A 19,739-nucleotide genomic window follows, 5' to 3' on the forward strand; every position below is an offset into this window, starting at 1 on the left:
AGGTTGTGTTTTTGTGTGTGTGTGTGGGGCTGTGTGGGTGCCTCGCGAGCGTTTTAAATTCAACAAATGAGTATTAAGATTTTGGGAGAATTTGTTCTATCACTAATTCAAAGAAGTAGATTATTAGGAGAGTCATCCCACTGACCTCTATGTTGACATCAGTTTTACATGGGTCAGTGTTTACAGCTTTTGGTTGCTTCTATATTAGGACCTTGTGTCTGGGTATTAAGATTAAGCACATTGTATTAGAGTAAACTGAGACTTCAATTAGAGGTTCAGTTGCTCCAGTCAGATACAGAATTTGAAAAGATTATTCGAGTAACTTATCAAGCAGATCAGAAGATCAAATGTAGATTGTTCTCAAGGGAGGGTTTACGTGCTAGTTAAGATACACTGAAGTATTTTGTTTACATTAACTTGTATTGTTTGTGGTATGCGCCTGGATCTGTTATGACGACTTATGTGGAAGTTTACTTTTAAGCAGAAAGAGTGCATCAATCAGACTTCGGTTGCTTGACATGGATGGCTGAAAGTGTATTGTCATGTAAGTCAAGCCATCTAAAATGTATCGTTGCATGCACTGACCTTCTAAAATGTCTCGTTCCCATCACAAGTGTGCAGTGATGTAGCAACTGGTGTGGCATGGTTTTGTGGATCAATAAATGTAGATTACATTCGTGGAAGGCGAGGTGAACTCCTCCAAATCTTCAACGTGAACTGTGAGTATTTATTTTAATGATCGTTATCCAGCAATTCTGTTTATGGTTTTGTTAATTGATAGTATATCAGGCGTGCTCTGTGATTTTATTATTTGATGTGTTGCTCAGAAAGAAAGCAAGCTATTTTAAATCAGCGAGGGCCGAGGGGTGGTAGACAATTTTGTGAGAGTATATTTGTTCAGTAGGTTTCCATAAAGACTTTTTATTGTTAGTATTACAGTTGTGCAGAAACATGTGCTGTGCCGCAGCTTTCAAGCTGCGCATATGTTTTAGAGCGGCTTACCGGTCCCAATCCCAATCTCTTTGTCCATCTGGGTGAAACAGATTTCGCAGCTGGTGGAGGAAACCTAAGTTCAGAGTCTTCAGACCCCAATCCAGTCGACTTTGAATGTGCAGCCTAATTCCGAATGAAACTGTTGTCATCATGTAAATGTTGTCTAAAGCCGGTAAGTGCTATAACAGGAGTGAAAAATGTATATGTGAGGATATCATTTCCTGAAAGATATGGGGATTTTGTTGATGTCCTCAGTTACAAATTTTTTTTTTGAGAAGGAACATGGAAAACAGAGCAAAAGGGTAACCATGCCGCAGAACCCAATCAGCCCAGGCTCGCACCATAAACAAGCCAGCATGAAGGATAATAAAATAAAGAAGCAACTGCAGGAGGACCAAGCAATCTACAGAGAAGGAGCAATGCTGATAAATCGAAACCCGGCCAATTATTTTACGGTCAGGGAGAACATAAGTCCGACAATCCACAGGTGATAATCGGCTGCTCATCCCCAGTTTGATCCCAGTATGGTTTCTGTTGGTTGTTGAGGCCGTGACGTGTATCTGGTTCTGGAAAAACAAAGTCGCGTACCTCTTGGCGAGTTATGGAGTTGATCATTTTGAGAACCGCGGTGACTTGAGGGGCTCGATTGTTTCTGTAGGAATCATTTGGGTTCTGACAATTCTTAGTAATCTTAAACTTTCTTTTGGGTTCTGAAATTTCTTGGTAATCTTAAACTTCCTCGTCGAAATGGAATATATTTTGTTCTCGGGCTTTAGAGGAATGAGAATCCTGTCTGCGAATCAAAAGGTTGAAGGAGTTCAATTACCAAGAAATTTCTCTGTTCATCAACATGAAGGCCGTTAAGGCTGGAATTCTCGCCCCCCACTCCAGTTGAAATCCGAAGTTTCATAATGTCCAAACAAATAAGTGCAAATTCTGACGATTCATTTTAAACAAGTAAATGTTAATTTAAATTAAACGAACTGAAAACATGAATTAATTGGGGTAAATAAGAAGCTCTACTGACTGAGACCGACTACTCAGCAGAGGAGGGCTCTTCCGGAGAAGATGCGGAAGCGGAAGCAGCTTCGTCGGCACTAGAGAGCAAGGTCCACTCTGCAGGGAGAGGAGGCAGGGAAGCGTACACAGTGGGCTTGCGTTTAACGTCCCACGGCTGCGTTTTACGTGGCCGAGTCTTCCGGTGGTGCGCAGTCGCCTTCTTCTGTGGCCTTGACGAGCACTCTATCACCAACCCACCACCACCACCACCATTACCGGTGGTTGAGCCGTGCCATGGGGCTGAATTGGTCACTCCAAACGACGTCATCGCAGGTGGGTTCTTCACGGCCACACCCACCGGCACCAAATGAGACCCCAACACAGCTGACACTGACATCTTCGCTTGCTCTTGCTTGGCTCCTCCTCTGTTGGTTCCTCTGGGGATAACGTTGAGGAATGAGGATCCCATATTGTGAAGTCCATGTACCCCTTATTATTAGAATAGACTTTCTCCTCTTCCCTCCCTTCTTATTCCCTCCCTTCTTATTTAAACAATTACGATTGAGTTACGTCAACGTTTTATTTTAAATTTTTTATATAAAAAAAAAGACAAAAAAAAAAAGAAAGTGTGATAAGAGAAGACTATAAAAGAATGAGAGAGAATCATATTCCATTATTAGATAAGTGGATCCCACTCCTAAAGCATATCATCATACAACACAATATTATAGAGTTTTGACATAATAACTATATTGATGTACGACTTTCATATTCAAAGACGACATTGATAAAATTTTTAGTAGTGCTATATTTACTATTCATTTCTACTATTATATTATATGTATCATCTTCTTAATAAAAGTAGAATCCGTCAATGTGTGTGAGTTTTTTCTCTATTAGAAAGATAATAGGCTAAATAGCCAAAAAGGTCTTTGAGATTTGCATAATTCATCACCTTGGTCCCTAACATTTCAAAACGATAAAGGTGGTCCCTGAGATTGTCCACCATCCATCATTTTGGTCATTCCGTTAAAAACTCTATTAAGTGTCCCGGAGCTCTTGGCCGGAAGTTTGAGCAATTTTCAAAACTTTGTAACTCAACCATTTCTTAACCAAATTCGACCCATATTATATCAAAATAAAGATAGGAAAGTGTAGAATAAGATTATACCTATTTAAAAGCCCAATGGTTGCCGGAGATGGCCTAAAAAGAGCCTCAAAGTTGACTGTTCCGAGGGAAAATTGGACAACTCGCCGGAAACTGGGTAAAATTTAAACGTTCATAACTTCTTCAATACTCAAGGAAATCAAGTGATTCAAAAATGAAAATCATAGTTCTCGACAAGATGAAGAGAATGATACCTTTTAAGACGCTAAATCATTGTGGTTTGGCCGGAAAAATGCTTGAAAGTGGCTAACTCGAGACCAAGACAGCCACTTTTGAGCTGCTTTTCGGCCAAAACATGGCGAGTTAGCCATCTAAAAAGGTACTATTCTCTTTGCCTCGTCGAGAACTATGATTTTCGTTTTTGAATTACTTGATTTCGTTGATTATTGAAGAAGTTATGAACGTTTAAAGTTTACCCAGTTTCCGGCGAATTTTCAAGTTTTTTCTCGGACCAGTCAACTTTGAGGCTATTTTCTGGCAATCTCTGGCAACCCTTGGGCTTCCAAATAATATAATCTTATCTTACACTTTCCTATCTTCATTTATATATATTATGGGTCGAATTTGGTTAAAAAATGATTGAGTTACGAAGTTTTGAAAATTGCCCAAACTTCTGACCAAGAGCTCTGGGACACTTAACGGAGTTTTTAACGGAAGGACCAAATTGATGGATGGTGGACAATCTTAAGGACCACTTTTATCATTTTGAAATGTTAGGGACTAAAGTGATGAGTTATACAAATTTCAGAGACCATTTTGGCTATTTAGCCAAGATAATATAAATGATGTTAGATGAAAATAATAGCATTGGGTCCAATTGACCAATATGAGCAACAAAAGTAATACTCTTATGTTGTAAAGAGTGGGTATGTTTGCTCACATGTATACAGTAAAGATTCATATGCTAAATAATGAAGTTTTTGTAAGTTTTCAAGGTAGTTGCTCTATAAATAGAGCACTACAAGTATTCAAAACACATGGATACAAAAGCAATAAGAGAAGAAAGATAAGTTATAATATTTTCTACATTCTCCTATTTCATTTTTACCTGCAATCATTTTGTTATAGTTAATAAACAAAATAGTGTGATATATTACACCCACTTCTCCTCGCTCTTAGCAAATGTTATTTCTCTAACTTTTGCCTTACCTTACTATTCGCACCATGCCTGCTTTTAGTTCTCAACATAACAGTTACTTATATCTTTGATTTCTTGTTTGGCGCAGTTCCTAATTTCTAACCCAATGTTTATTTATCTTTGCTGCAATCAAAGATGGTGCGGTATCATCGCCTATTTTGGACTGCAAATTTAATTTTACTGCAAATTTTAGGTGGAGTGGTATAATCGCCCACCCTACCTTGCATATTTAAATTTTCCTGCTATTTAATTTTATTGCAATTTTAGATGGTGTGGTATAATCACCCACCTTGCTCTGCATATTTTAATTTCTACTACTTGAGTTGTGCGGAATAATTGCCTATCATATGCTATTCAATGAGAATGGTGCTATACAATCGCCCTCCTCATTCATCATGTAAATCTCGAGCTTGAAGTTTCGAATGCTTATCATTTTGGCCTGAAGATCAAAATGAAAAATTTGTAAGAATCAGAAGTTGTAACAATATATTCCTCCAGAATACACATTGTTGCAAGTTCTTACACACCTCATTTTTCTTTCAGAAAAGAAAATGGCGAACTTGGCAAAACTTGATTTTGTTGCCCTGGATATTACTGGGAAGAATTACCTTACATGGGTAATGGATGCCAAGATTCATCTGGAGACAGCGAATCTTGAAGAAACTATTAAGGAGGATAATAATGCATCCTCTCAAGATTGGGCAAATGCCATGATCTTTATCCGTCACCACCTTGATGAGGGACTGAAGAGTGAGTACCTCATGGTTGAAGATCCACTGACCCTCTATAAGGCATTGAAAAATAGATACAATCACCAGAAAATGATGATTCTTCCAAGGGCTCGTTATGAGTGGACTTACCCAAGGATCTAGGATTTTAAGACGGTGGATGAGTACAATTCTGCTATGTTCAAAATTACCTCCCAGTTGAAGCTCTGTGGAGAACCCATTACTGAGGAAGACATGTTGGAAAAGACTTTCAGCACTTTTCATGCCTTCAACGTGCTTCTGCAGCAACAATATAGAGAGCGAGGTTTTTCTCAGTACAACCAGTTGATATCTATGCTCCTTGTAGCTGAGCAAAACAATGAGCTTCTGATGAAGAATCATCAGTCCCGCCCTATTGGATCAGCACAATTCCCAGAAGTGAATGTTGTTTCCCTTGAAAGGAATACCACATCTTATGATAATAATTACAAACGAGGACGTGGCCACAAGCAAGGCCGAAAGGGCAAAAACCATGATGTCCAGTTAACCAGGTTCCAAGGCATAATACAGGCCCAAGCTTTTAACAAGCAAATTGCCAGAAAGGCAAAGCTCATATGAACACTCATAGAAATCCTGAAGGAGTTTGCCATATGTGTGGTGGCAATGGGCACTAGGCACGTACCCCAAAACATCTGGTGGATCTGTATCAAGCCTCCCTCAAGGAGAAGGGTGTTGAGACCAAGTTCCTCGACCAGGCTAAACAGATGGATATATCTGATCCAGTGTTCGATTTATCAGGACAATTAAACACAACCCACCTGGATGTTTCAGACTTCATTATTAAAAGAGGGAATGAAGTGTTTGGGTCCGATTAAATCATTTATGTTTGATGTACTATTGTTATTTGCACTTGTGATTTAATGTTTGCACTTTCAATTCAATAAAAGTAGTATTCTAGTATGAATAAACTACTTTTAACTGTAATTTCCATTACTCAGAGAGCATGTATAAAAATTATGGTTATTCTCAAAACAAGAGCAATGGTAGAGATTTTTGTGTTGCAGACAACGCAACTATGCATACAGTACTTCGAGATCGAAAGTATTTCTCGAACTTGATACTTGCAAAAGTAAAGATAACAACAATATCAAGGCAATCAGATGTAATTGAAGACTCAGGAAAAGCCCAGATCATGTTACCAAGTGGAACAATATTGTTCATACAAAATGCGTTGTACGCTACTCGATCCACTTGAAATTTGTTGAGTTTTAAAAATATACGTCTAAATGGATACCACATTGAAACAAAAAGTGCATAAAATGTGGAATATCTATGCATTACCTCCAATGATACCCAGAAGCATATATTGGAGAAGTTGCGTGGTTTATCAAGTGGATTGTATTATACATACATAAAGACAATTGAGGCATATACTGTCATGAACCAGGATCTACCATGATGCGTAAAATCATTACTAACTCTGTGGACATCCATTATTGAGCAGACACATTGATGTCTCAAATGATAACCCTTGCAAGGCTTGTTCTCAAGGGAAGATGGTAATTAGACCATCATAAATAAAGGTTGATGATGAATCCCTATCATTTTTGCAAAGAATTCAAGGGGATATATGTGGGCCTATTCAACCACCTTGTGGACCATTTCGATATTTTATGGTTTTGGTTGATGCATCTACCCAATGGTCACATGTTTGCCTATTGTCTACTCGAAATGTAGCGTTTGCAAGATTTCTTGCTCATATAATTAAGTTGCGAGCACAATTCCCAGATTATCCCATTAAGTCAATCTGACTTGATAATGCTAGTGAATTTACGTCTCAAACCTTTGATGATTACTGCATAACACTGGGCATTAATGTTAAACACTTTGTTCTTCATGTCCATACTCAAAATGGCTTAGCAGAGGCATTTATCAAGCGGCTTTAATTAATAGCTTGCACTCTACTCATGAAAACAAAATTGCCAATGTTTGCATGGGGACATGCCATTTTACATGTTGCATCATTGGTTTGGTTGAGACTCATAGCCAACTACCAATACTCATCAATACAACTCGTGTTTGGGCATCAACCAACCATTTCACATTTACGAGTTTTTGGTTGTGCTGTTTAAGTCCCTATTACATCGCCACAACGCATTAAAATGGGATCTCAGCGCAGACTGGGAAATTATGTAGGTTTTGATTCACCATCTATCATTAGATATTTGGAATCCTTAACAGGTGATATGTTTACAGCTCGTTTTGCTGATTGTCACTTTGATGAGCTAGTATTCCCGTTGTTAAGGGGAGAAAATACCGTTCCAGAAGAACGACAAGAACTGACATGGGTTGTTCTCACTTTATCTCATTTTGGTTTATGAAGCACTCAATGTGAAGATGAAGTGAAAAGGATTGTTCATCTTCAAAGTATTGCTAATCAAATGCTAGATGCATTTAATGATGCTTCGAAAGTGACAAAGTCATATATACCAGCTGTAAATGTACCTGTAAGAATTGATGTCCCTGTTGGACAAAATAAAATGGTAGCGAATGATTCATTTGGTGCACCCTTGAAACATGGTAGACCACCATGTTCAAAAGATTCAGCCCATCGAAAGAGAAAAATGAGGGCACAGCTGAATCCAAATGAAATCATTCATGAAAAGAAAGCGAATGATAAATCCACAATTCATGATTCTAAATTTTCTGAAAAAGAAAATGTCATTGATGAGACACATGTCCCTGAAGAGACAGAAGTACATGAAAGGAAAGAAATCTCCATAAATTATGCATGTACTAATGAATTGTGGGATCGAAATGAAGTAATCATCAACGATATGTTTGTTTTCACAATAGCCATTGAAATCATATTAAGCGATGACATTGAGCCCCGCTCTGTTGATGAATGCAAACAGAGACATGATTGGCCTAAGTGGAAAGATGCAATCCAGACATTATTAAATTCCTTGGAAAGGCGAAGTGTTTTTGGACCAGTAGTCAAAACCCCGCCTGGTGTGAACCCCGTAGGTTACAAATAGGTATTCACAAGGAAACACAACGAGAAAAACGAGATTGCAAGATATAAAGTAAGACTCGTTTTACAGGGTTTTTCACAAAGACCTGGAATTGATTATGAAAAGACATTCTTTCCTGTAATGGACGCAATTACGTTTCGTTACTTAATAAGTTTAGTGGTTTCAGAGAAACTTGATATGCGACTTATGGATGTTATCACTGCGTATCTATATGGAGAATTAGATACTGACTTATGTATGAAAGTCCCAGAAGGACTTAAGTTGCATGAAACCACTGACAAACCACGAGGTATGTTCTCAATCAAATTAAGGCGATCATTAAATGGGCTGAAACAATCTGGGCGAATGTGGTATAATCGTCTCAGTGAGTATTTGATCAAAGAAGGATATGCCAACAATGTCATTGACCCTTATGTGTTCATTAAGAAATCAAATACTGGTTTTGCTATAGTAGTAGTATATGTTGATGATATGAACCTAGTTGGAACTCTTGAAGAGCTCAATAAAACTGCTGAGTATTTGAAAAACGAATTTGAAATGAAAGACCTTGGGAAAACAAAATATTGTCTCGACTTGCAGATCGAGCATTATGCTAATGGAATTTTGGTCCATCAATCAGCTTACATTGAAAAAATACTGAAGCGATTTGTCATGGACAAAGCTTATTCACTTAGCACCCCAATGGTCGTTCGTTCCTTGGACATTAAGAAAGATCAATTTTGTCCAAAAGAAGATGATGAACTGATTCTTGGTCCATAAGTACCATATTTGAGTGCAATATGTGCTTTATTGTATTTAGCACAATGCACTAGACCAGATATAGCTTTTTCAGTAAACTTGTTAGCCAGGTATAGCTCTACTCCAACAATTCATCATTGGAAGGGAGTCAAAGATGTTCTACAATATCTTCGTGGGAAAACAAACATGGGTCTTTTCTACTTAGACAAGTCCACAAATGACCATATCCTTATTGGATACACAGATACTGGTTTCTCTCCGATCTGCATAAAGTCTGCTCACAAACTGGATATGTGTTCATTAATGGAGATACATCAATTTCATGGCGTTCAACGAAGCAAACATTAGTTGCTACATCTTCCAATCACTCAGAAATAATTGCTTTACATGAAGCAAGTCGTGAATGTTCTTGGTTAAGATCAATGATCCATCACATCCGGAATTCATGTGGTCTACCTTCAAAGACAGACACTTCAACTGTCACTATTATTCATGAAGATAATGCAGCTTGTGTTGCCCAGATGAATGAAGGATTCATCAAGGGTGATAAAACTAAACACATATCTCCAAGGTTTTTCAGTGCACATGAGCTTCAGAAGGCTAAAGTTATTGAAACTAGACAAATCTGTTCCAATGAAAATTTGGTAGACTTGTTCACCAAATCTCTACCAAAGTGCACATTTCAGAAGTTAGTTTAGGGAATCGGATTACGTTGGCTTACAAATTTGAAGAAGGCGGAATCAGGGGGAGATACAATTCAAGGGGAGCATCCATGATACATGCATGTTGTACTCTTTTTCCTTCGATTATGATTTTTTCCACTGGGTTTTCCTATCAAGGTTTTAACGAGGCAACATAAGCATGCTTAACACCATATCAATAATCCGGATAAAGTTGTACTCTTTTTCTGTCGCTATGGTTTTTTCCCATTGGGTTTTTCCAAACAAGGTTTTAACGAGGCAACTGATGTTGATATGTGGGCATCCAAGGGGGAGTGTTGTAAACAGTGGGTATGTTTGCCCACATGTATACAGTAAAGATTCATATACTAAATAGTGAAATTTTTATAAGTTTTCAAGGTAGTTGCTCTATAAACAGAGCACTACAGTGTTCAAAACACACAGATACAAAAGCAATAAGAGAAGAAAGATAAGTTAGAATATTTTCAGAATTCTCCTATTTATTTTTTACCTGCAATCATTATGTTATTACACCCGCTTTGCTTTCACTCTTAGCAAAGATTATTTCTTTAACTTTTCCCTATTTATAAAATCTTATCATTTATTTCTACGACATTTGTTAACGCGCGGTAGAAACCATGTCCTCTGAATCCCCTTCATTTCTCAATTTACCAGAAATGGCTCAAGTTGACTGTTGAACTGACATAACATGTTCAGATAAATACTTAGGGTTTACAGTTGGAAGCTGGTACAATGGCGGCAAAATCAGCTCCGCCCCTTTTCCTTGAAGATTGGCTGAGGAGTGTGAGCGGCGGTGGCAGCAGCAGGAACACCTCCGCCGCCGTCTCCAGAAACTCATCCACCTCATCCGCAAGAGCCATAATTCAGGCATGGGCCGAGCTCCGCGACTGCCTCCAACACCAATCGTTCCAATCCCGCCATCTCCAGTCCCTCAAAACCCTCGCCAACTCCCAGACTTCTCTCCACGTTGCCGACCCCCAAGCCAAGCTTCTGCTCTCCATTCTCTCCTCTCCCGACCTCTTTCTTCCTCCTCAGTCCTATCCGCTCTTCCTCCGACTGCTTTATATTTGGGTCCGGAAATCCGCCCGGCCCAATTCGGGTCTCATTGATTCGGCTGTGGAAGTTCTCTCTATTCTCTTCCTTACCCAGTATGTATCAAACAAGAGTCCTGCCCTCTTTTCTGAAGGCGTTCTCCTTCTGGGTGCCTTCTCTTTCGCTCATTCGGCCTCCGAAAGCTCGAAAAAAGATTGCTTGGGGCTGCTCTGTAGGCTGTTGGCGGAGGACTACCAGGTACTTGGGTCATTTGGTGAATTGATTCCGGACGTGCTTGCCGGAATTGGGTATGCTCTATCTTCTTCTGTGAATGTTCATTTTGTTACTGTTTTGGATTTCGTGTTGAGTGTTTGGGGTAAGGAAAGTGGACCTCCTGGCAGTGTTTGTCATGGGTTGATGATTCTGCATTTGATGGAATTGGTAATGTCTGGTTTGAGCAGTTTTCGCTCTGTCGAAAAAGTTGATACCTTTTCCCGGGAGGTTTTAGAGACCGATAAAGCAAATTATGTTCCGTTTGCTGTTGTCATGGCTGCAGCTGGAGTACTGAGGGCGTTAAGTAGATCTATAGTGAGTGGTCTTGGGATGGACACTATTTCCAGATTAAGACGGTCTGCAGAAGATCGGATAGAATCTGTAGCAAGAGAGTTAGTTTCAAGAACTATAGAGTTTACCAGCTCAGATAATGATCTCACAGATAATCTTCTGTTACAGTCTGTTTCGATAGCATTGGCTCGAACTGGTGCGGTCTCTGCTCGTGCCCCTTTGTTTATATGCCTTGCTTCTGCATTGTTGACTGAAAGCTTTCCCTTGAGACGTTTATACATGAAGGTACTTAAACCAATGCATGACAGTTCAGCTGTACCGAGGATTAATGAGGTCAGGGAACACCTGGAAAGTCTTACTTTTAAGGAAGCAGGGGCCATAACCGGTGTTTTCTGCAATCTCTATGTTTCAGTTGATGAACAGAGCCAACATATGGTGGAGAATCTTCTGTGGGATTACTGTCAACAGATATACATGGAGCACCGACAGGTGGCTTTGGTTCTTCGTGGTAAAGAGGATGAAGTACTTGGAGATTTGGAGAAAATTGCTGAATCTGCTTTTCTTATGGTTGTACTTTTTGCATTGACCGTCACAAAGCACAAGTTGAATTCAAAATTCAGTCAAGAAACTCAAATGGATACATCAGTACGAATACTTATTTCGTTTTCTTGTCTCGAGTATTTCCGCCGCATTCGTTTGCCAGAATACATGGATACAATTCGAGGTATTGTTGTGAGTGTCCAGGAAAGTGATTCTGCTTGTGTATCTTTTGTAAGATCCATGCCCACTTATGGTGACTTGACGAACGGCCCAGGTATGCTTTAGTTGCCGTCTTAGCTCTAAATTTCATATAACATTTGACTTTTCTGGAATGAGGTCTTTAGTTTTGTCACCCTCTCATTTTTGTTATGATACTTTGATTTGATAGATTTCTAATGTTGCTTATCAGACTTTTCTTTCCTGCGAAAGATGGAATATGTGTGGACCAAGGATGAGGTTCAAACTGCTCGCGTTCTGTTTTACCTACGGGTCATACCAACTTGCATTGCACGTTTGCCTAGCCCTGTATTTGGGGATGTGGTTGCTCCAACTATGTTCTTGTATCCTATGCCGAAGAACTTGATCTTTATGAACTTATATAGAATATAATGAATAATTTAACTCCTTATTACAAATTTAATCAGATATATGGGTCATCCTAACGGAAAAGTACCTCGAGCCTCACATTCTATGTTTTCTGCATTCATATCTTCGGGGAAGGATTCTGATCAGGATGAAAGAGAGTTATTAAAGGAGAAGCTTGTTTTCTACTACATGCAAAGATCACTAAAGGTATGTTAAGCAGAAAGTGACTATATTGGTTAAACTTGCGCTTCATCGATTAAGGGTACCAACAGCAAGATTTCTCTGTAAAATGAGCACAGGAATATCCCGAAATTACCCCTTTTGAGGGAATGGCTTCTGGAGTTGCAGCCTTGGTTCGACATCTTCCTGCTGGAAGCCCACCCATATTTTATTGTATACATTGTCTTGTCGAGAAAGCTAAAAGGCTTTGCATTGAAGACTTCGCTCACCAGGCTGATATGTGGAAGAACTGGCAAGGAGAGTCAGAGCCTGGCAAGAAAATCCTAGACTTACTTTTACGGCTGATTTCCCTAGTTGATATACAGGTAAGCTAATATTTTGCTTCTTTTTCTTCATATGGTTGGTTTCCATCAGAAATTTTACTACGTTTTTTCTCTTTATTTTGTGTTCTGCACGTGGAATCTGGTTTCAAGCCCTAGTTTGTTTGCATAACACTTGATATAGAAGTAATTTAGTGACATCATTAAAATTCGAGAGAGAGTCAGTTCCAATGTACCATGAGCATCAGTTTTGATGTTTGAATAAAGGTGTTATGCCTTCTTTTCTCTCAACTTTGGTGTCTAAACTTACTGAACATTAAGATTACTTGTTCAGGTACTACCGGACTTGATGAAGCAGTTGGCACAGCTAATAGCCCAACTACCAAAGGATGGCCAGAATATGATTCTAAATGAGTTATATTCACAGGTTGCAGAATCTGACGATGTTACTCGCAAGCCTACTTTAGTTTCTTGGCTGCAATCATTGTCTTACCTTTGTTTTCAAGAAACAAGTGGGAGTGCAGCATCCAGAAAGGTTGTAACTGAAGCAAAAATCACTTCCAAGCAGACTCCAGACCTATCACGTGAGACTAGCCTAAATGCTCGATTATGAGATTGAGGTGCAGTAAGCAAGATTACTCACCCTCCTTATGAATGTTTTTTTTTCTTTTTTTCTTTTTGATTTTGGTAGCTTGACTATATTTTGCATTTGGTTTCACTATGTCTGATTATGGAATAATGAAAAATCTATCATAATTAATTACTCATGAAACGCATGGGTTTTTTAGTTTCTCAATAATGCAAATAATTAAATGTACCACTTGGTATAATTTATTAATCATGAGACTATATAACTTTCATCTGTAGTTCCTATATTCTCTTGTAATGTTGGAATTGATTCACAGGGCATTTCATGAAAAGAGAAAGTCTCACTTTTTTTTACTTTAATCAAAGCACACTGATCTCTGTTGCATTGATATTTGGATCCTCCTCCTGGAATTTCAGTTTGCCCTTGTAAGATTAGGTGTCCATCTTGCTTTCTGTTCTTTCAGATGAGTGCTGACTGCATGACTTGTGAAGTTGCTACTTTGGTACCGTTAAAAGTTCAATTATCATCTGGGTTTGTTCAAACTGTTCATTCATGTAGAAGGACTGGGTTAGCCAATGGATTTCATACAACAAATTAGCTGGCGAAGATAAACTCTTGAATTATGTTGGGTGATATAATGGCATTGTCGATTATCCGGAAATTGGTCATAGGGTATTTGATTCAAGGCACTTGGGGTGGTAGACTACCGTGCTGTGTGAGATTAGTTTGAATGCAATGGAAGGAATTGAGTTTTTCCCTTTCTTCGAAAAGTTGAAGTGTTATAGGTGTTGATCGACCAATAAATCTTATGCTGTTTGAAGTTTGTTCAGTGCGTTAGGGTTTTGCGCTGTGAATCAGGAAAACACAGGTGAACTTGAGGAGGCTGGCTTCGACCATTGATTTGTTTAAAGAAGACAATTGTGTTACAAGCTGCTCCTCGCCAACGTAACTAGGAAAACTTGTACATGTATGACCTTTTGCAGAGACGATCTTTCAATGATGTCCAGATTTTGAGAAATATTGTTGAACAATACTTCGTAGCTGGCCCAAAACGAATAAAAGTTTCCTTGTACAATTAGACTAGGAATTCTAGAAGTCTAAGTGGAACAAGTAAGAAAATGTATTTTCCCATTCCATACAGAATAGGAAACTTAATCAGAAAATAGGCATGTAAACCACAACTGGACGTAACTAGTATAAATCTTGTGTGTTTCTAGTTTTCTTTATTTTGCAAAGTTTTAGTCTATTACCGAATACATCAAAGAGCAAGATTCCGAGGGAGTCAGAATTATAACAATAAGTGCTTGAGGTTAATTATTGGCATGCTAAAAATCGAAAATAGTAGCCAGTCCCGAAATGATCAAGCGAAATTTGTAGGCCGAGGCCGATGAAACAATAAAATTGGGCCTATATATCTTTTAGATAAGAATTGGTGGGCCTAAAACAGAGAGATTTTTTGGTACCAAGTTATAATACCAATAGTTGAATATTTTAAAAAATAATTTCCTTCACTTGTATTATGATACTTGATGTACTGAGTTGTGTTTAAGCACACAAGAAAATTTTCCTTAAAACGGGTGATGTATAATTTACTGAACCACCAAATTTTCAAATCCTGCGTAACTAATTCCTTGTAGCGTAAGGCACAAAAGCACAGAAAGTAACGGCCATAAAAATAGGGGTGTGCTATCCACACATCCCATTTTACTTCTCACACACCCCTTGATAATTTCTGTCCGTTGATATTCTTCAATTCATCCGATCGGACGGCTGAAAAATAAAAATGTGTGTGAGAAGTAAAATAGGGTGTGTGGATATCACATCTCAAATAAAATCATATACGAAATGGTTAATAGTTCCATTTCTCTGGAGGATTTCTCGTCTTCTCCTATCAATGTCCGTAAACTTCCTTCCCCTCTATATTCTCCACACTAATTTCCAATAAAAGAATTCAACAATCATTTTCACCAAGCTATAAACTGGTTGATCAAAGGTTGCTTACGATTAGCATTCAATTCGACCAACATTATGGGCGTTTACAGATCATGCACTTCCGCCATGCCTTGTTTTACCGGCGACAATCATCGTTATGGGCGTAGCATTCTCGACATATTCATCGGCGATTTGCAATAAGCCTGGAGAAGTGAGAGAGGGTTTGGTGGCCTTTGCCCTAATACTACTTGTACTCGCTGCACTGCATGTCGTGGAACCCATTGCCTGTAATAAATCAGTTGGCTATAACAAGGATGAATATTGGAAGAAGTTGCTGCAGCACTTGCGTTTGGTTGCTCTGATTGTTGTGCTTTTCTTTTTGGGGTATCAGCAGTCTAAAATCCATACCAACAACTGGCTTTGGGGGATTTAAACCGTCAAGGTTTTTTTGTCTTTGTAATTGATTTTCTATTTGCATGGGATATTTGTTGTACAGATTCCTTGATATTATTGTAACTTGTAATTACGGTGACTGGAAAATGTTTCTCCATGTATAACATGCACTAGAGTAACAACTCATTCCTAATTTTACGATTTTATTAATTTTAAAAGAGTGAATTAACGAAAATGCACCTAGTGGTGAGATTGTTGACTTTCATTGACTATCATTTCATGACACATACGAGTTATTATTCTACCGTATTCTCGAAGTACTCGGCAGTACGAATGCGTAGGCACAAGTGGAATCGAATTAGGAGTTACCTTCGATGGTATATTTCTTATTCTACATTTACTGTACTTTATTTATGCTTTGATATCACTGTGAAATGAGTTCATTTCCACTCACATATGCACTCTTGCATTTAAACACTTTTAGGTTTAAATTTACTCATATTTTTCACATCACTACATTTTATGGATTTATCACCTTATTGGTATTGGCCATGTTTGCTCCCTAATTCCGCCATGGTGCCTTGCGGGCAAGTCGGGGATTTACTGCACATACGAGATTGGTGGGTGCGGGCGTGCCACTACTAGATGCCGCTAGTAGACGGGATTTGAATGATTGAGGTTGCGCCTTTTGACTTCAAATCAAGAGATTGTGCCATTTGAGTGGGAGTTGCTCAAATTAAGGTTCTTTGTTTGCCTTAAAAATAAGGACTTTACTTATATGGAGAGATAGAACAATATGTAAATGACAAGGTTGCTTGGAAATATAAATGACAGAGGAAAGTGACTAATATTGCAGATTGCTTGGAATTTATATGACTGGAAATGAGTACATAAAAGCTACAAATGAGATCGATACCGCAAGTGAGCAGCAGAGCTAATAAACTAGATAAAAGAAGGCTTTTGGCAAATCTGGTTTGAGCAGAGTTTGTGCTTTTGTTTGTTTGTTTGAGTGTCCATAATCCTTGTGCATCTGCTCCTTTTTATAGAGGTCTGGAGGAAACCCTCATGCTGAGGTTTTGTACTTGCCCGAAAGAAGCTTGGGCAGCTTACATTTCCTTACTTGGGTAGCTTGCATTGCTTTTGCCAACTTGCATGTAGAAACAATATTAAAAGGAGAAATTGCATCTCCACCACATGTTTTTAGCACATGTTTTCCCACTTGTGATAAACTAACATTTAAAAAAAACAAGTTGGCTAGTTGGCTTCTTTCATCACACATTCTTGCCCGAAAGCATGCATGGTGTCTTTCCACCCACTTGCATGAAAAAGCATGCACTTATCTTGATTAAACAATTCTCTTGGCAAACCTCCACCACCCAAACAAATGGGAGAAACAATATTATAGTGCCAAACCCCTCCACTTGAAGCCAAATATCTTTCCAAATTTAGCTTTCTTGCATATTAATCCTCCAAATGCCATATTTTACCCAAATTGCCCAAATAAGTAAAAATGGGTATATTTTGAATGCAAACAGGCCAACACAGCTCGATTCGGAGTCTAGGTAGACATTCTGGGTCGGGTGTGTCCCTAGTGTTTGAGATGCCAACATAACAGTTAATTGTATGAGTTTTTTTTTTCCTTATCTAATTCTTGAATTTTGTTTGTCATCCCTCAGTATTGTTTGTATAAGAAAATGTATCGGTCTTTAGTTCCTTTTTTCAATCGGGCGATTTGGTAGGATGCGCTAGCTTGAGATCTAAACGTGTGCATCTGGGTCTGTATTTTAGCATTTTATGAAAATTCTCTTAGAAGGAAATTGTAGCAGTAGTTTCTCAACTTTAACTCAATTAGAGCAATGATCCCTTAACTAAAAATCCATGATTATTGGTCCCTTAACTTATCATAACATGCGATTATGATCATTTTCGTCAACTCCGTTAGAACTTCTGTCAAGATGAGTCACGTGCCATGCACGTGAGGCTAAATCAAGGGGTTAATATGGAAAATCAAATGAGAAAAATTGTAGCAATAGTCTCTTAACTTTAACCCAATTGGAGAAATGATCTCTCAACTTTAACCCAATTGGAGCAATGATCCCTCAATTTTAGTCCAATTGGAGCAATAGTCATTCCAACATGACTCATTTTGACAAAATTATGATAGAGTTGATGAAAATGACCATAGCTGCACGTTTTGATGAGTTAAAGGATCAATGATCATGAATTTTTAGTTAAGGGACCATTGCTCCAATTGGGTTAAAGTTGAGGGATCATTGCCATAATTTTCTTTTCTCCTAATGTTACATGCATTCCTTCTATACTTTCAGTTTCCAGGATTCCAGAGTTAAAAGCCATTTCCATGAATAAGAATTGGAATTGGAAATGCTTTAATAAAAAAACTGAAAACACTTTTGATAAAAATATTTTTGGAACCAATCCTTAATAAAAATACAAGTGAATTTTGAAAAAGCACTTGATCAAGTGCTTTGTGAAAGAAGCACAAGTCATGTGCTTCTTTCCAAAATATTTTTGAAACCCAACAACATTTTAAATGCACTTTCAAATAAGCCCTGGTTACCGGCATGCAGTATTCTGTGGAAATAATTCTGCCTTTCATAGACGTTTCTTTAACTTCAATTATACAACAATTGTGGGTTATCTACAAATAAATACATTGAAAAGGTTGACATGATCCTGGTAAGTCAACGGTTCCATTGAAAAGAAAAGCAATTAAGAGCAGTACCATAGCAGATACGGACGATGACAAAAACTCTTATCCTTTTAACTATGACCGAATTCAAGTGAAGAGCCACGAAACTTGAAGGAAGAATAAATTGTTCGAGGCATTGTTTAAAAACAATTTGATTGTTTGTTGTAGCCTTTTTGGCGAGATTAGCGATCGAGGTAGGCAGTGGCAGGTCCTGGAGCCATTGACTGCTACGGAGGCCTCCAGCCCCTGAAAAGGGGAGTTGCAGATGCAAGCCTAAAACATTAGAAAAACATCAAAGCATTGTCTAGGATCCAATGTGAGTACTCTCTGGTAGCACTAGCTGACTGACCAGATCTGCTCTGTTTCCTTCCCCTTCTTGGGACAACCAGCACTGTAGAAAGATCAGCTTAAGTTACAAATTATTAGCAAATTTTTCGCAGAAAAGTAAACCAAAACAGAAAAACATAAATCATTATAACTACGTACGCGAAGTTTTAACTAACCATACAGTATACTACGCCATATGATTGAATATTACTCATAATCTATAATTACTTGCAACTGTTCGAATGAGCTTGCATGTCAGATGTTTATCCACTTCTCAATTGCTCATGTATTTTCATGTGTAGTTCGCAAGCTCCTAAAGTAGTCACTCTATATTTACCAGTATTTGAAATTAGTCACTCTATATTGTAGTGACAATACTAGAACAATTTGACAACAAGATTTAACCAACTGCCGCTGTCAAATGCTACAACAGAACAGATCGATATTTGAAAGGCAATGCACTTACTGTTAAAAGGTTTAGCCAACTGTCGCTGCCAATTGCCGTTTCTTGTTGAAATTAAACGGGAAAGGAAATTCTAAGAATCATATGTAACGACTACATCCTGACTAAAAAAAAAAAGGTCGTACCCAGTGCACAAGACTCCCGCTTTACGCAGGGTCTGGGAGAGGTGAATGTCGGCTAGCCTTACCCCATTTATGGAGAGGCTGCTCCCAAGTCTCGAACCCGAGACCTAACGCTCATGGGCGAAGGCATTTGCCTCCTGACTAATTGATAAATTAAAGTTTGAAAAGGCACACCGGGCCTTACCTCAACCACGACTTAATCATAAATTTGGTTTCTTATCATGCATCAAAATTTATCAATCTGTAAAAGACGGAAGTATAAATAGCAGAAACTTGAAGGATAAACTGTCTTTGAAAGGTATTAAGGTGTAGCATACTGCCTTAAAAAACATTTTTTTCCAAGTTCGTTTTGAAGAAGAAAAAACTGCATGATTGAACTTATAGTGCCTAGAGAGGAAGAAAAGTAATCGCATAGCCATGGAGCAAAGCTGAGTGCTCAAGTAACAATTTAACAATGTTTCATCTACGTGCAGACGCATGTGTGGATATTTGTACATACAAAT

General features: G+C 38.4%; 3 protein-coding genes and 1 long non-coding RNA gene across 5 annotated transcripts; 3 read left to right on the forward strand and 1 right to left on the reverse strand.

Annotated features, from left to right (window-relative positions):
• Positions 1 to 423: 423 nt before the first annotated feature.
• On the forward strand, positions 424 to 1,709 carry LOC139192079 (uncharacterized). The gene is made up of 4 exons (XR_011575882.1): positions 424 to 544; positions 615 to 719; positions 940 to 1,165; positions 1,269 to 1,709. It is a non-coding gene; the product is annotated as an uncharacterized lncRNA (long non-coding RNA).
• Positions 1,710 to 2,029: 320 nt separating this feature from the next.
• On the reverse strand, positions 2,030 to 2,461 carry LOC139191989 (large ribosomal subunit protein cL38-like). The gene has a single exon (XM_070813029.1). The coding sequence runs from the start codon at positions 2,459 to 2,461 to the stop codon at positions 2,030 to 2,032; it is 432 nt and encodes a 143-aa protein (XP_070669130.1).
• Positions 2,462 to 4,849: 2,388 nt separating this feature from the next.
• LOC103425290 (uncharacterized) lies at positions 4,850 to 5,623 on the forward strand. The gene is made up of 2 exons (XM_008363377.2): positions 4,850 to 5,089; positions 5,225 to 5,623. Exons 1-2 carry the CDS (start codon positions 4,850 to 4,852, stop codon positions 5,621 to 5,623), a joined length of 639 nt encoding a protein of 212 aa, XP_008361599.2.
• A 4,446-nt stretch (positions 5,624 to 10,069) lies between these two features.
• Positions 10,070 to 14,307, forward strand: LOC103425288 (uncharacterized). 2 transcript variants are annotated; one of them, XM_008363373.4, is made up of 6 exons: positions 10,070 to 11,889; positions 12,025 to 12,175; positions 12,260 to 12,407; positions 12,500 to 12,745; positions 13,035 to 13,320; positions 13,753 to 14,307. In XM_008363373.4, exons 1-5 carry the CDS (start codon positions 10,212 to 10,214, stop codon positions 13,311 to 13,313), a joined length of 2,502 nt encoding a protein of 833 aa, XP_008361595.2. In that variant the 5' UTR covers positions 10,070 to 10,211; the 3' UTR covers positions 13,314 to 13,320; positions 13,753 to 14,307. The 2 variants fall into 2 exon arrangements, with proteins under 2 accessions (XP_008361595.2, XP_070669776.1); XM_070813675.1 differs by having other exon boundaries at positions 14,148 to 14,307.
• Positions 14,308 to 19,739: the final 5,432 nt, after the last annotated feature.

The sequence above is a fragment of the Malus domestica genome, chromosome 15 (assembly GCF_042453785.1).
Source record: "Malus domestica chromosome 15, GDT2T_hap1".
Lineage (NCBI taxonomy): Eukaryota > Viridiplantae > Streptophyta > Magnoliopsida > Rosales > Rosaceae > Malus > Malus domestica.

Coding starts and splice junctions, on each gene's coding strand:
- LOC103425290 (XM_008363377.2), top strand. CDS start 4,850: ATGGCGAACTTGGCAAAACTTGATTTTGTTGCCCTGGATATTACTGGG. Junction 5,090..5,224: donor ATCCACTGACCCTCTATAAG/GCATTGAAAAAT, acceptor ATTACCTCCCAG/TTGAAGCTCTGTGGAGAACC.
- LOC103425288 (XM_008363373.4), top strand. CDS start 10,212: ATGGCGGCAAAATCAGCTCCGCCCCTTTTCCTTGAAGATTGGCTGAGG. Junction 12,176..12,259: donor GTTGCTCCAACTATGTTCTT/GTATCCTATGCC, acceptor AAATTTAATCAG/ATATATGGGTCATCCTAACG. Junction 12,408..12,499: donor ACATGCAAAGATCACTAAAG/GTATGTTAAGCA, acceptor AAATGAGCACAG/GAATATCCCGAAATTACCCC.
- LOC139191989 (XM_070813029.1), bottom strand. CDS start 2,461: ATGGGATCCTCATTCCTCAACGTTATCCCCAGAGGAACCAACAGAGGA.